A 17,015-nucleotide genomic window follows, 5' to 3' on the forward strand; every position below is an offset into this window, starting at 1 on the left:
CCGCTAAAGGATAGCACAATCTGCTTCCATAACTCTCCCTGAGCTCAAGGTCACAGCTTCAAGGTCGTTAGATTGGGTAAAGTAACATTTTCTAACATACTTCGCTAGTTTGCTGTATTAGAACCTCTCATGGTGTTACTAAAACGTGTAACCACTGTCTAACATGAGGACTACGAAATTATCAACATCTTCTTTCTTTTTGTTATCTCTTTCTTACATCACAACTATGAATACTTTCATTGAATGCACACCCCCCCCCAAAAAAAAAAAAAAAAAAAACTTGACATGTTTGACGATGTCATGTGATATATGATTTAATAAATGATTCTACTTTGTCAACCTTGTCAGTTTTCTCAGTTAGATTATTTTCATTACAATAATTTATTAGGTTTACATATCATCATTGTTTCAAATAATACACACAACACAGAGGATATTTTCGTAACCTGAAATTAATGTATACGATACTTTAAGAGTACACCCCGGTTGAGATCTGCAATGGGGTCTCATATAAGGTGAATACAGCGTAACGTTGAAATGAAAAGTTATATGCATTGACATATCAATATCACATTAGTTCAACCAGTTTTCCAGTTGCTTACAATAGCATTACGTAATACATTTTCTTCTACACGTGATTAGTATCGTGTCCTAACATTTAGACAGTGTCTTACTCTTTCTAAGATCATGGTATAATATTAATAACGTGTAGTATATATTCCCTTTCGAGGGGTATGGTGATACACACCTGACGATGATCACACAGTCACAGTACCGATGCAAGGAGACTGTGGCTGAGAGCGTATCAGTCGTTCGGTAGTTTGGTCTTTGTGCCCTGGTTCTTTCCTGGACGACTTTTTCTTAAAAAGTATCTTTCTAATTAAGATATTTAAATTTCAAAATTGCAGCGAAAAAGATATTCTCAGACATTTAATAAAAAAGAACTGTAAATGCATATTTAATCTTAGGAGTATTTTTCTATTTTCCTATATAGTAGCAGGGATAATATCGCCTTAATACTATTTTGGCAAATATAAAAACAATCCGCTTCTTCACAACTGAAAGAAACATTTCGGATGGATTTACGTTTATCATGTCGGCTGCTCTCTAAATCAAAAGAATTATGCATCACGAATTTAGCGAAAACGATATCGTTTCAATTGTAGTAAAATCTTCGGTAAAAGGAATATCTTAGCTGGCCCTTTGCTGATGTGAAGTGCTGCCCGCTCTTCCAAAAATCTGTGCGCGCTGGTTTGTTCCCGTTGAAATAACAGACTTGTAAAACGTTCATTGCTCAGAGACAACATAAGCTAATTTAACGGGCTTTAATGGTACATTTGAGAACACTATTTGTTTAGGTTTGGTTGATAATGATAATAATATTTACTGTCTCTGTGTCAAGAAAGGTTTGAACTGTATGTGCTCACTTTAGCTACTGTTCGAACACCTAGTCAGTCTTAAATATTGCGTATGGCGGTGACCCGTATCGTGTTACGCGATTGGTACGTGCAGATACGGCCAGGGAATCTTAGTTGATAGAAATCAAATGAGCCTGACGTCTGCTGCTTATGTCTATGTGAATTGCGTATAGTCCTGAAATGATGCATGTGTTCCTGGTGAAGTTCGATTGTTTGACAGTTCTGAGTTCCCTTATATTCACCAGAATTATGGCAGCCATATTGATTGTGACATTACTTGTTAAGAGAACATACATCCAATGAGTACTATTACAATTAAGTGCTACAGGGGGTTTACGTCTAGTAGCCGTCCATGGTTGGTACGCAATGCATGCCAAATGTAGCGACTTGCTTTACCCTTTTCGCGTTCCAAAACTCTACTTGATGTTTCTTCCAGGACTGTGCTCATTTTCATAAATAGTTTTGGCATTCCACTGGGCAGCATGCTATAAAAGCTTGGCCGTAGAGTTGAGAGTTGTGTTGTATAGTGTACGTTAACTTATGTATGGGCGGGCGCGTGTTTCCTATACTCGTACATTACTTAATATTTCATTTTTACGCAAGTGCCTCGAGTTAGGTTGTATTGCTTAACGTTAGTGTATAGAGGTTTGTCAGCGGTTAGGTTTCTTGTCTCCCCTGGGCTGGTTGTATTAAGACAGCTACCCGGGGACGCGCCTCATCTGTTTACTTTGGAAGGACCTTCGAACTGGAGACCTATCGGAACAAGTAAGAAAAACTAGGGTAAGTGAATATTATTTATCGTATTAATACCTAAACAAACACTAAACAAGGCAGAGCTGCCGTTAAAATAACAACAGTAGGCATACAGAAACGATAAGCATTCCTGTAGAGAAAAAAATTGAGGTAAACCTTTTAGCTGTAGACCTAATATGCAACATGAAATTAAAGATCTAGATCCACACTTATCCAGCCATTACCGTTATGTAAGTTAATACTTGTAGTGCTGGTAATTATTGCAGCGCGCGTGCGCTACAATATTGGGCTTCAGGGACGTAGCTAAGGCCTGATGATTGTTGGGGGGGGGGGGTGTAGTGGCTGGAATTCCAACTGGATGGGTTTTGAAGCCAGAAAATTCCGACTGCTGCCTTGTACCTCCCCCCCCCCACCCCACGCGCTACTCGTCAACGATACGTATAGGCCAGTGTCAGTCAGAAACCCAATATTTTGCGACTGCACTTTTGTTCCGAACTTTTTTAGATACATTTGTACCCACTGGCCCACACTTGGCAAAATTATTTATCACTGTGGTTAAGCAAGTAAGCACCATGAGTATAAGTTATCTGCTTGAAGCTCCATAGACTATAACTACAAACGCTATGTTGCTGTAACAAAGGGGAGAACATTTTGTTTCCAAAAAATTATACTGGACGACGTATAGTGATATACCCAAAAAAATTGCTTGTTCCTAGCGCGCTTAATATTTTGTTTTTTGAAGGGGTGGGGGCACTGACAAAATATCATGCGGTAAAAACCAACAGTTTTTAACATTTTTTCGACACTGAAATTGGGGTGACAGTTGCTTCCACTATCCCACCCCCCCCCCCACCCCAACTGGCTACGTCTCTGATATATACTGAACTTACTTGAAACTAGCGAAAAGGTTCAACCCACCCAATAGCAAAATTAGTACATAAATTAACCGAATTGAAGCTGGCGAACGTTGTACGTTAGTTCTATTAGGCATTTTCTTAGAGTATTCAAAAGCATACGAAGTTTGGTATGGTGGAGTATAAGGATCGCGAGGTACAATTTCTCAAAGTGGCAAGGAAAACGTGGTAAATATGACTGATTAAAGGTCAAGTCTGACCAAAAGTTTTCAATTTTTAGGTCAATCACAGGAATATATGAAAAGGCCTAGTTAGGCCTAAGAGTGCGACAGTCGGTAATTCCGACTATCGCACTCCAATTTTCCGACCACCTTTGGGGGTGAGACACCCCCCACACCCCACCTATAGCGACGTCCCTAGCTGTTGGCATTATTGTTCAAGGGAACGATACCTACATGACTGGACGTTGAAACTTAAAGTTTCAAATAGTTTCTGTACATTTGCAGTTTCAAAGGCTAGCTGGTAGCCAGCTTATTCTGAGCCTGTTACGGCTCTCAAAAAAAGCCCTCACTATGTAGGTACTTACATCACTATACTCCCTGGTGTGTTGTCCGCCCGACAAATAACACCATGAACAACAAAAAGTTCTTCCTAATACTGCAATCACTCCACGCGCACTACAATAATACGTTTTTGCAGGCAAATGCAGTTCTAGCTAAAACGGCCAGCTACAGGACGAGCTTATGCTATACACAATCATGTGTAGTATCTGTTCCCTTTCGAGGGGAATAGTGATGCACACCCGACGATGATCACGCAGTCACAGTCTCGATGCAAGGGGACTGGGGTTGAGAGACGATCAGTCGTTCGGTATTTTGGTTTTCGTGCCCAGGTTCTTTCCTGCACGACCTTTTCTTAAAAAAAGTATCTAATCCTGCACATTAAAGTTGAGATTTTTTAGCACATTTTCTGCATTCGCCGTTAAAATTGGCTTTGTAAATTCTCCCCGCTTAAAAGCTACATTTGTTTAATACCTCAACGCAAATATTACGATTTCATCAAATTTAGTCACTTTTCTTAATGATATTTCTGAGGCGTAAATAACAGCGTCTAATTTATTGTGTTTTCGAGAGGCTGTCCTATTATTAATATTGTATTGATGTTTGCCAGATGATAGAAGTATTGCGAAACACTTGAAACACTCGACTGTAATTGGCCACCTTTTACGACATAGACTGTATACGATACAGAACGGGATATACTCTCTAAGTGTATATTCAAATAAATGTATTTATAATTCTTTACCGCGGATATGTGCAACCTAGACAAATTGGAACAAGCATATAACAGTTTTCAACCATTTAGATACATTCCTTGGTAATCTTGTTGGGTTTGCAACGAAAAGATTGTTTTATTACACATCGACGAAATACAAACCCGCATTATCGCATTGTTTCTGTACGGTGTATAAATTTTCAAATATAAAATGAAGATTTTTTTATAATTTCGTAACATAAAGCTTGTATTTTATCATACGAAACACTTTTTCATGGTTTTCAAAACAGTATGAGTACATGCCCATGAGCTCCTGACTTTACTGTTATTGAGGACTTCAAAAGAGATGAATGATGAATTAGTGAATAGTTTGAAGCCTGAGCTCTGACTTATCTTCCATCCGACTTGCTTTGGACTTGAACTGACTGATCCAGAATTTCCCAAAGAAGGCGACGTTGGAATTTTAAAGGACAAACGGTTTAATACATTATTTGTTGTTACACAGTCTGTGGACATTGTAAGAAGTTTTGACAAACACATTCTACTATGATATAATTGAACTATTAGAAACATTACTTGTATGTACCCATGTAAATCAACAGGCTCACAGCTTCTAACGGCAACAATTATCGAAATTGCTATTCAAATATATTACATATTAAACAAGTAAACTTTCATTTTATCACATACTTCCTCAAAATATATTTCGTTCCCCCTCCCTCGTTCTCTCAGTAACAGTGACATTGGAATGCTTTCCATTACCAAGTCTGTACATCCGTCATCATGATGCCGTTGTTCGCAAAGAAATGAGTAGGCCTATATGTTTCGATGGTACATCAAATTAAAGATATGTTAAGCTTTGTGAAAATGAAGTTGACTTCACAGTATCATTAGGGTCCAACCAATGACCATCCACTAGATATAAACATTTACATGATTTAAATTGATGATTAATAAAACTTAAATGTTTCGCAAGTTACACATTGCAATAACTTCAATCAGACTAGTATGAAACAACCTCTTAACAACGACTGTACTAGCGATGCTATCTAATAAAATTTTACCATTTTCTCTAAGAGAACATTTGACACTTTTAATAAAATCCTAGAATGTTTATACCGTTTGCCTGAAGTTTTTCACATGAGACATGAAACTCAGCATCAGTGAAACGTTCAGACTATATTCTTTAAAAACAATAACAAACATTTACAAGCGTAGTCGACTTTATTGTTTGATTTGTAGAAAAACTTCAAAGATACTTGTGTACAAAGTACCCAAATGCTAATTTATCTCACCAAAACGATTTTATTTTAATAAATTGTTATATTTTAAAAGTTTACTATAGGTGCAAATCGTCATTGTAATATCATTTTAACCTGTCCGATGGTAGTAATATCCTTTCCACATGTCCGATGGTGTGATGTCCTTTCATCTGTCCGATGGTAGTAATGTCCTTCCCACATGTCCGATGGCAGTAATGTCCTTTCTACATGTCCAATAATAGTAATGTCCTTTCGACTGTCCGATGGTAGTGTGTCCTTACCATATGTCTGATGGTAGTAATGTCCTTTTCACCACATGTCCGATGGTAGTAATGTCCTATTCAACTTTCCGATGGTAGTAATGTCCTTTTCCACATGTCCGATGGTAGTAATGTCCTTTTCCACATAGTAATGTCCTTTCCACATGCATGATGGTAGTAATGTCCTTTTCAAATGTCCGATGGTAGTAATGTCCTTTCCATATGTTCAATGTAGCAATGTTCTTTCCACATGTCCGATGGTAGTAACAGGGTCATTCCATATCAAATCACCAAATTTTGGAGTATGTTGTAGTTCGACATCTTTGAAAAATTTCGATGGGAGAATGCATTGGTCATACACTTTCCTTTTGAAGCATAACGGTAGATTGCCCTTCATGATGTGGCTGTATCTGCCAAATGCTTGCCACCCTGCTTTGATCCTCCTCCTTATTTCATTATCTTGGTTCCTTTCGGTGAGAGTGACCCGTTGTCCCAGGTAAATGTATTCAGATACATGTTCCAATTCTGTTCCATTAATGATGATTGGTTTGTGTTTAACTGATTGGTCTGCCATTACTTTGGTCTTCTTGATATTCATTTTCAGTCCTCTTTTCCTGCTTGTTATGTCAAAGTCCTGTAGCATGCTCTCCATTTCGTTGAAGTTGTTAGCTATGATGACTATATCATCAGCAAAACGGAGGTGGTTGAACTTCTCCCCATTCACATTGATACCTTTTATCTTCCCAATTGATGTCTTTGAAGATGTGTTCTAAGCATGCTGTAAAGAGCTTTGGAGATATGGTATCTCCCTGCCTCACTCCTTTCCTTATTGGTATTTTGTTGCTTTCTTTGTGTAACTTAACAGTAGTTGTGCTGCCAGTATAGATGTCTTTGATTACTTTGATGTAGTTAGGGTTGATGCCTTGCTCTTTCAGTGCCTCGAGAACTGCCCAGGTTTCAACGGAATCGAAAGCTTTCTCATAGTCCACGAAAGCGACACATACAGGTATATTGAACTCCTGACATTTTTCCTTCAGTTGGTTGAGGGTGTGAATGTGATCTATTGTTGAGAAATTTCTTCTGAATCCCGCCTGCTCCCTTGGTTGGTTGTCGTCTAGAAGTCTTTCCAGTCTGTTTGTCAGAATCTTTGTAAAAAGCTTGTATATATTGGATAGAAGGCTAATGGGCCGGTAGTTCTTCAAGTCCCTTTTGTCTCCTTTTTTGTGCAATATTATCATGTTGGCATCTTTCCACTTTTGAGGCACCTTCCCTTGGTGAAGACAAGCTGTGAAGAGCTTTGCAAGTTCCTTATTAACTGCATCCCCTGCTTCTTTTAGTGTGTCCGTCATTATGTTGTCCTGTCCAGGGGCCTTGCCCCGTTTCATTTGGCTTAAAGCATATTCTACTTCCCAGCATTCAACTTTGGGTACTTTCTCCTGAGAATCATCTATGTCTCCGGTTTGCTGATTGGTTTGGTATAGTTCTACATAAAATTTCTCTATTCTCCGCAGAATATCATCCTGGTCTGTTATTTCCTGCCTATTTGAGTCCAGAAGTTTATTGATTTTCTTTGTTCCCTGGCCAAGCTTCTTGTTGGTTTTCTTAATACTCCTGTTGTGTTCTATTGTGTCATGTATCATTTTGGTGTTGTAGTTTCTGACATCCTCACGTATCTTCTTCCTGATAGTTTTGCAGGTTTCCCTGTACTCTATGTTGTCAGTACCTTGACTGTCCATCTTCATCTGTCTACGTTTTCCAATCAGTTTCCTTGTGCTGTCTGATAGTTTGCTAACTCTGTCTTTGGGTTTCCTGCCTGCTACATTGAGTGCAGTTTCTTGAATGATGTCTATTGTCTCTTGGTTCCATGTGTCTAGATCTTGCTCTCTCCACTCGTCGTTAAGTGTACCAAACTTGTTTGCTAGTTCCAGTTGGAATTCATGGTTTCTTTCTGTGAGTTTGTCTAGGTTAATGTTGCTATACTTTGGTCTAAGTAGCTTCTGTCTCTCTAACTTAGTGTTTATTTGAAACTTCCCCATTGCCATTCTGTGGTCGCTGCCTATGTTGACTTTGTTGAGAACATTTACGTCCTTGACAATGTTTAGATCTGATGAAAAGATAAAATCAATTTCATTCTTTGTCGCTCTGTCTGGACTTATCCAAGTCCACTTCCTGTTTGCTTTTTTCTTGAAAAATGTATTCAGGATTTTTAACTTGCTGCTGATGGCAAATTCGACTAGTCTGTCTCCCCTGTCATTGCGCTGTCCATGTCCAAAATTTCCAATCACTGATTCCTCACCATCTTCCTTCTTTCCGACCTTTGCATTTAGATCTCCCATCATTATAGTAAAGTGTGTATTGTTGTTTTGCAGCAGTTCATTGATTTCCTCATACAGTTTCTCTACCTCTTCATCATCATAACTGCTAGTTGGTGCATATACTTGAATGATTTTGAGACTGTATCTTTTATTTATCTTGATAGTGAGCTGTGCCAGTCGTTCATTGACTCCTTTGAATTCTGTTACATTTCCTGCCAGACTTTTATGAACTAGAAATCCTACTCCTGCCTCACTTTTATCCTTCTTCCCTATGTGGAATAGATGGTGGCCACTTTTTAGCTGTTCAAGTTGTTCTCCTCTTCTCCGAACTTCACTGAGTCCAATGACATCCCACTTCACCTGTTCTAGCTCTTGTTACAACTCTATCAGTCTATCTTCATCCAGTAGCGTTCTGACATTGTAAGTTCCTACGTTCAGGTTCCATTGGTGGCCTGTCCTTACCCAGAGATTCTTCGCACCCCCTGCTCCTTTCCTGACTGAACCGCCACCTTGGTCCAAGGATGCAGAGCTGCTGGGGACTGGGGGCCGTGGTAATGAAGACTTATTCATGCTGGTTTGTGGGCCTACTCTTCCACTCTGGCCCAAGACGGGTTGGAAGAGATAAGGGCTGCTGGATGGCCGCTGTTGGCTCTTAACTGAGCCAGCGCCCTTAAGACAGATCTTGTTTTTAGTTCTATCAGGGTGTCCAACCACCCTCCTCACTAGACTAGGTGACCTGGCTGACCTGACCTGACCTAACATGGTTACTTTGGTAAAAAATTGGCATCAAAACCCCTACCTCTTGCTGAATCGCAGCATGAAATAGCAACTTTAGAGTGGCACAACTTGCAAATATATTATAGGAAAGCATTGTAATCATTATTCTGTATTGCTTGTACTAGACATAACCTCTGAAAGAATCAAGTACCCTGAAGCAATGGTTTAGGAGCAATTAATTACAAAAAAATAGCACATTTTTTAGTGAAAAGTACAAAAATGGAATATTTTGACAGTTGACTTAACTCCACAAGACAATATTTTTGTAGCCTAATTTTTTATTTTCCTGTTCTATGGGATAGACTCTATAGGAATCTGTAATAGAAAGGTAGTAGAATGTTTAATTGCTGAGAAATGAGACCTCAAAAGCCAAGAAAATGCCAAAATTTCATGGTGGCGACAAAATGCGGAATTTCAAAGTGTGATAAATCAGCCAATTGTAAAGCAATGCAACTTTTCAGAATATGCTTATTTCATGGTGATCCAATCATACAAAAAATTGGGAATTTTTGGAGAGGGTGCAGCAGCAGACATCCGTGATTTGACACGGAATGACCCATTTCGTCATTTTCACATGTCCGATGGTAGCAATGTTCTTTCCATATGTACGATGGTAGTAATGTCCTTTCCACATGTCCGATGGTAGTCACGTCCTTCTCACCAGTCCGATGGTAGTAATGTCATTTCCATATGTCCGATGGTAGCAAATGTCCTTTTCCACATAGTAATGTCTTTTTCCATCTTTCTGATAGTAGTAATGTCCTTTCCATATGTCCGATGGTAGTAATGTCTTTTCCACATGTCCAATGGTAGAAATGTCCTTTTCAAATGTCCGATGGTAGTAATTTCCTTTCCACATGTCCGATGGCAGTAATGTCCTGTCCTTATGTACGATGGTAGTAACGTCTTTTCAAACTGTCCGATGGTAGTAATGTCCTTTCCACATTTCCGATGGTAGTAATGTCCTTTCCACATGTCCGATGGTAGTAATGTCCTTTTCGACTGTCGTTTTTATTTATTTTTAATTTAATGTCATGCTAATATTTCAATTAGAATTATTTTACTGTTTTATTTCTAGCATATTTATTAAGCATGCACCTTAATGTAACTGACAAACCAAACAGGAAAAAATGCAACACCTTTACACAAACGCATAAAGTCTATATCGTTTCTTAGCTCTGTAACATTAGAATAACTGAAGGAAATACTGAAGCATGCATTACATTAACCTAAACTAAACGTATTATCATGTTAAATTTACATCTTCTGCAAAACGATTATCTTGGCTGGCTCATCATTGATGTGAAATGATGCTCTCTCTTCTACACATCTGCACAACTTAGCTTCCTCCCATTGTGACGACAGGATCTGAAATTTACGAGCGCTTAGAGCTTGGATTTCACTCATGGACTTTTCGGCAACATTAAAAATGATGTATCCACCTAAAGAAAGAATGGAACAATAATGTACAGTAAACAACAAATAAAGTATAAGCGGGTCCATACAATCACATATTTTCTTTCAAACTATTCAGAAAAATTAAACTTTGATGCACTGTTCAACTTCAAAGTTGATATGTTGTGCCAGTCAATGTTATTGTTAAAAGTATTTCGATCGGTAGATTGTCCAATAACTTGTGATGTCAACATGTGCAATGCATCAAATTCTTCCTTTTATTTTCTTTCTTTAATTTTTTTTTCCATACTTGATACCATTCTTTATTTAGTTGAAGTAACCTCCTTTACCCAAAACCTCCTAATCACGTTGAATATTTCCCAAGATTGATAATTACGTAAATTGTGGAGGAAAGACACATGTTTTGGTGTAGTCCATGTATGACATAACAGATTGTTGATCAGCGGCATCAACCTAGAAAAGTGAATAAATTGCAGTATTTTATATCTCAACGACGGAACAAGCTAACATATATGATGCAGAAAAAAAAAAACTTGTATTTAAATCTCAGAGTTCGTTTATTCTTTAAGTACAGGCAACAAGTTTTTAATCTGGTTTTTAATCTGGAGGTTTTAATCTGTCTTCGATACAATCCAAACACATGGTTCTCTTAATCTGCAAGCTTTGGCAGTTTTCGTTTGTATCCTGGTACGTTTGCTGCTTAACATATCGCATGTTTAAACTGATTGCAAAAGAAAGCATGTTCATGTTTTGTGTAATTACTTGACTGTATTTGGGTTGATAATCTGTAAAACAATTTTTTACCACGAGTCATTATCATAATTTCGGCACGCTCTGGCACACTTTCATAGCCCCGCAGCTGTTTAGTTCTAGCCTTGTTTAGAAAATCAAATCTGCTAATAGATCAATTATGATTATAATAATCAGCAGTTATTTTACGTCACAAATGTGGGAGAAAACCCGCAAGGGCTAAGGATAACAACTTACACGTCGGGTGGCTTCCAATTCAACATTTTAACTCAACTTTGGAATCTTATCAATTTAGAAAGTCATTTCAGATGGGAAAACCGCAGATTGCTCTTGGATGAAAAAAGCCATCTTACTATGACCCGGCCGGGTAACGAACCCGGAACCTCCCGATTGATAAGCCTCATTGCTTCAATAATGTAGTAAACTTATAGTATTCTGTAATTACCTTCAGCAAGTTATGAAAAATACTCTCAAATTTGTTACAACTAACAGAACTATCGTGGCGTAAAATGATGAAACTGATCTAAGACGTAACACTATACTGTCTGCTTAATTATATGGGAGTCAATAGTGAACCATACATTCTTTTATTACTGTAATCCGTTTTGCTGTATTACTTTAGTCACCTCAATTCATCCTTAGTTCCTCTGATTTGATTTTTTCTCACACATTTTCGTTCTATTCCAACTGTATAACAGTGCATTAAACAAATAACATGTTGTAAGGTGAAACGAAAGCAATGTTTTGTTTGTCTGAATGTCATTTGTTCAAATGTTATTCTACAACGGAAGCCACGGAAGCAAGATGCCATTGTTGAGATACCCTTTGTTAATATATGATTGGTTCCTTTTTCTATACAACACTACCATTAAATATACAGATACCTTGCATCAATATACAAAACAGGAGAATGTATCTGTACTAAAGGCTTTGTAAATATACAGATACCTTACAAGAGGAGATTGTTCCTGTCCAAAAGGCTATGTAAAAATACACCCATTGTCCATCAAATAACAGAAGGTAATTGTTTCTCTACATAAAAAAAGTGATTTAACATAACCTTTTTGTAAAATTATTAACTGATACTTTCTTTTACGCGATAGATTGTAGGTGAACAGACACCTTGTAAAGCATAATTATAGTTGTACAACAATTCTCTGTCAACTAATTGACAGAGACACTGCTGTAAATCTACAGAAATTTATGTAACATTGTAGGTCCAACTATATTGTGAAGAAATTTTAAGTTTGTGAATACTGCATGGATTTACAGTCGTTATACGTTGTAAGTTCGATACGATTGAAAGAAATGAAAATAAGTAACAGTTGACACGTAGATCCTGTACAGCCGTTGATAATTTCACGGAGAGGTGAACTGGGGCAAAAATTACTACCGGCTCACTGACAATATCGGTCTTGAAACAAGCTTTAAACGGGCAACATTTGGCTCCCCGGACGAAACTAGAATGTTTTGCGACCAAGAGAAAGAAGATGCATCAGACCCAGTAGGTTTTGAGCTGGTAAACCATTTTCATCATGAAGGTATGGGCTATATGCTTCTAGGATATATTTCCTCTCATGAAAATTGATTTCCAAATCAAGTAATACAAAATATGGCTTGCAAAGTTGCAACCCAATACTTAAAGATAACGCGAGCACATTTCTTTCAAACAGATCAGAGGTCAAGGGAAATGAAACATAAAAATGTTCTTTTAGATCAATGGTCACAAATCTAAAAATTGGTTTATAACCATTTTATGTTTGTCAACATGTAGAAAATATGCAATAAACTTCACGATATGTAGACAATGGTGAGACGAATTGAAGTTCTAACTTGGTGGGTAGGTGCCTGACCATAAAAAACACGTTTCTTACGTGATTGGTGACGTGATAGGTCAAATTTCAGAGATCAAAGACCCCAAACTGTTTGTTAGCCATACCCTTCTTGTCACTCTGTTGGAAAAAGTCATTAAAACACAATATATCCATAGAACAATGATACAAATTTTAAATTAGTACATTTTAAGGTTGTTCAAGATCGAGGTCAAAAGTCAATGTACTTCAGAAGTCAAATTGGCCCAAACTGTGCGGATTGCCCTCTTGTTTATGCCTTCGTTAAGTTAACCACTAAACACTTACCCTTCTTAACGTAATCCATGAGCATTGGTATGGAGCTATACTGCACTGTACCGACAGAAAAAACGCCGCCAGCTACTACAGCGTCATAGGAATCTGAAAAATGAAGAAATTATCACCTGAAATGACATCCAGTTATTGTTTTCTGTACAGTGCAAACCACATAACATACATCTTTACCCATGCAATGAATGAAGGTGTCTCCCGTTCATTTCATCAATCCAACGTTGCTATGAAATATAACATTGATTGTCAGTTTCACACAGAGCACATTGATAAACATCAGCACATTGGGAGCCATGTTTGTGATCTTTTTTTCCATTGAAAGATATGTTCTGTGCCTGAAATTAATTCTTTGTCCCTCCACTGTTTATCTCCTACCTCTCCTCTTCCCCTGTTGGTTTATTTCTTTCTTCTCTCCATCCCTTGTCTACTAATCCCCTTACATCTTTGTTTTGTGTTCACCATGCTCATTAACCTGTCTGTATTCTGTGCGTGTTTTTGTCCCTTTTGTTACTGTAACTTGTCATTTAGCCTTTGAAGAAGATCCTGCTAGGATCGAAACGTCAGGCCAACTTATTTTTACACCTAAAATTAATTGAATAAAATTGCTAAAAAATTTCCCGCAGTTTTAGGTCAAGAAACCATATCCTCATAGCATTTATGGGGGCGCCGATATTTTTGTTTTTCATATTCCATGATATTTTATTATATGTAAATCATTTGCCACAAGGAAAAAAACAATTCTTCAAGATGTTGCATATTGTATGGAATTCTAATACAGCGCATATCTATATAGTCAAAATATTTATCTAAATTCAAGTACAAGCAATAATCAATACATTTGATATGATGACATCGAACATTATATACTGGGACCCTCTTGCTGGAGTGATAAAGACATGGAATATCCAGAAAGGGACGCAATATGGGTGCACGTATACAAAGAACAAACCTATGCTCTTGTTAAAAAAAAAACAATTCTTAAATGTTAGCTGACTTGAATTATTATCTGGGGAAAGACCAACAGAGCCTGACATAACGAATGTTAGACGGTTCAAAGTTTTGATTGTTTAGCAAGTTAAAATAGTTTACATACAATTAACCTTTAGCTAGGAAAAGACGTTAAGATGTGAATGTTTTCATTTTAATTAATATAAGTATTACTGTAAGTAACCTGTCATCGGAATATCACTTTAATGCGTCGAAGGGAATAATCGATTAAACGGAATAAAACAGATAAAAATTTGAAAAGATAAAATCCTCAAAGTCTTGTCTTTTCATGTATGATTCGTCCATCGTTGGAGGACAAACTTCTCAATTGATTATCATTATCTTCCGAATACGAATAGTAGCTCATTGATGATTAGTATGATCAGTGATAGTATAGGATATGCATTGCGGGGAGGGTGGTCTGCAGAAGTATTGATTATATATATATAGCATGGAATTATATACAGTCAATGTTACCAAGTTTTGTTTCATATTGAGTTTAGCTTACCTTCAGTAAGTCCTTTGATTTTTTCTGTTCCTATAGTAGCCAAGAGTGTGTTACGGTAAACTCTTTTCCTTATGGCAATATCAAGCATCTTCTGTGAAGCATCTAAAGCATCAATTGTTAGGAAACCTCGATCAAAAAGCTGAGGACAAGGATGTTAAGGTTGATATATAAGTTCAGATAGACTGAATAAGATAAATGTGCACAGCCTGTCTCGAACGTTAAAACTCTTACACGGATGTCATATATGCAATTGCTAGCTTGTATAACAAACGCTTGTTAGATCCCTTCAATTTTGTTTGCACAATTAATTGGTTGATTAATGTTATGATCTGTTCTCCTACTTTCACCGTTAAAATAACCTCTGCTCTAGACGAAAAGGCAATTATTACTTAAATCATTTCTAGAGAACGTTCAATAGACTAGAAACTTCAACACACTGTCCAGCACATACAATTATATTGGCATTCGACATACCAGAAAGTGATAAAGAAAGGAGAACAATGCTTACTTTAAATGGCTGAAAACAAATGAAATCATAATATTCACTGTTTAAACAATACATCTGTAATTACGATAGAAAATAAATGTATAACAGAGATTTTGTTTTTTTAAATGTTATTCAAATGTTCAGGGAGTAATATTAGAAATGCATATGCAACAACGTGCTCTATGCGGTCGTCACCAACTTGTGACAGCACAGCCCCAATTGTCCAATTACTTGCACCATGTAGTATCTAATACCAATGGTGGGGCAAAATAGGGTTGGACCAAAGTAGGACTACTTGTTAGAGCTAACTTAGGCTCCTCAGCAATATATTTCTGGTTTATATCAGTGGTTAACACCTCACAAGGGTAAAAGCGGAAACAGAAGATAGGAGACTATTCGGAAGGCTACACACACTTACCAGTTTGCCTATAATGCCAGATCCAGCGCCTAGGTCTAGAATCACAGCACGTTTGTTTGAAACGTATTCAACAACCGTTTCCGCTAAGCATCCGTGGTATCGAAATCCTGCATTTGGAACGTACTAACAGAAAAGCAAAGAAATATGTATTTCACGTACTTTGATGAGGGGCCTTTATATATAGGATGGGAGGAGGCAATATCACCGTCTCATATTGCACCGCTTCGACCATTGATCTAATAATCTAACATTTTTAAGAATACATTGTTGAACATTACTCGTGGTCTCTCTACTATCAACTTCATTTTAGGGTTCAGGTGGTGCAAAACTTCACTATGAAAGAAATTGGCCTATTGACTATCATTGTTCATGTATTGATTGTTGATTGACCGAAGTTATACCTCAAGATGGGACAATAACAACCTTTTGAAGAGTTGTAAGTTGTAGCCAGTTACTATAACCTACGTTAGAGGCGCATTAGTAACACAAAAGTAGAGCTTGTCATCACAATCTGCATTTTAGTCCTCTTTATTAATTATACTTATTTCTGAAACCTTTGAAGACTAAATAAATTCTTTTTGAAAACATGACAAAAGATGATTGCTTAATTAACTTGCTAGAAATGAAAAATAAACAAAATATCATGCTTTTGGCATTTATGCGAATGCCGAAAATAGCTGAAAGTACAATAACCACATCGAAAGGATAGACATATATTCAGAAATATCTTAAACGAAATATCTACAGTTTAATCCGTGTAAGCGGGAGTAAAAGCAGCAAAACTGAGAGATTTGTTTCATATAACCCGGATGGTTATGTAAAGGTTTTTACAATAAAAGACAAGACTAAAGCAGGCTGCCTTGCAGCATATGCACACCTAATCGTGATTCAAATTATAATGTTCTACGTACCTTGTCATATAATTCCGAGTTCTTGTTGTACCATCCAATAACATCATCAGTCTTTTCTGTCTTCATAATTTCCCACAAAACAGTTCGTTCATGTTGGTAGGTCTCCAAAGTCGACATGATCACATGGATTATATTTTTATCAATTAGTTTCAGTCAGCTTGATACTCGACAGGACACAATAACAGAAACACACAATCGCCTGAGCTAACGGACTGCTACGATGGTGTTTATATATGCCAACTGAAGTAATAATTTGAAATGTGTGTCATTCCATCACGTGAATTGTTAACTACTTTCGTTATAACTAAAATGTATTCCTTATATATGACGCTCCCACCCCTGACTAAAGTGATAATAAAGAAATTGGAAGATAAATCTGGGGTGGGTAATTCGAAAGCAGCCTGGTAAGTGATGCAAAGTGTGACTGGTTACAAATGGAAAAAATAAAAGTGGAACGATTAGAAATGGACAAAAACTGGTTAA

At 37.2% G+C, this 17,015-nt stretch overlaps 2 protein-coding genes across 2 annotated transcripts; both read right to left on the reverse strand.

Moving 5' to 3' along the window:
• Positions 1–6,508: 6,508 nt before the first annotated feature.
• LOC139977318 (uncharacterized) lies at positions 6,509–8,899 on the reverse strand. The gene is made up of 2 exons (XM_071986604.1): positions 8,617–8,899; positions 6,509–8,406 (listed from the first exon to the last, which is right to left on the reverse strand). Exons 1-2 carry the CDS (start codon positions 8,897–8,899, stop codon positions 6,509–6,511), a joined length of 2,181 nt encoding a protein of 726 aa, XP_071842705.1.
• Positions 8,900–10,171: 1,272 nt separating this feature from the next.
• Positions 10,172–16,893, reverse strand: LOC139976979 (uncharacterized). The gene is made up of 5 exons (XM_071985911.1): positions 16,533–16,893; positions 15,622–15,744; positions 14,717–14,855; positions 13,219–13,311; positions 10,172–10,356 (listed from the first exon to the last, which is right to left on the reverse strand). The coding sequence occupies exons 1-5, from the start codon at positions 16,647–16,649 to the stop codon at positions 10,172–10,174; spliced, it is 657 nt and encodes a 218-aa protein (XP_071842012.1). The 5' UTR covers positions 16,650–16,893.
• Positions 16,894–17,015: the final 122 nt, after the last annotated feature.

The sequence above is a fragment of the Apostichopus japonicus genome, chromosome 12 (genome assembly GCF_037975245.1).
Source record: "Apostichopus japonicus isolate 1M-3 chromosome 12, ASM3797524v1, whole genome shotgun sequence".
In the NCBI taxonomy this organism is placed as follows: domain Eukaryota; kingdom Metazoa; phylum Echinodermata; class Holothuroidea; order Aspidochirotida; family Stichopodidae; genus Apostichopus; species Apostichopus japonicus.

Coding starts and splice junctions, on each gene's coding strand:
- LOC139977318 (XM_071986604.1), bottom strand. CDS start 8,899: ATGTTAGGTCAGGTCAGGTCAGCCAGGTCACCTAGTCTAGTGAGGAGG. Junction 8,407..8,616: donor AGTCAGGAAAGGAGCAGGGG/GTGCGAAGAATC, acceptor TATTCCACATAG/GGAAGAAGGATAAAAGTGAG.
- LOC139976979 (XM_071985911.1), bottom strand. CDS start 16,649: ATGTCGACTTTGGAGACCTACCAACATGAACGAACTGTTTTGTGGGAA. Junction 13,312..14,716: donor AATCAAAGGACTTACTGAAG/GTAAGCTAAACT, acceptor TTCATTTTTCAG/ATTCCTATGACGCTGTAGTA. Junction 10,357..13,218: donor CATGGATTACGTTAAGAAGG/GTAAGTGTTTAG, acceptor TTCTTTCTTTAG/GTGGATACATCATTTTTAAT.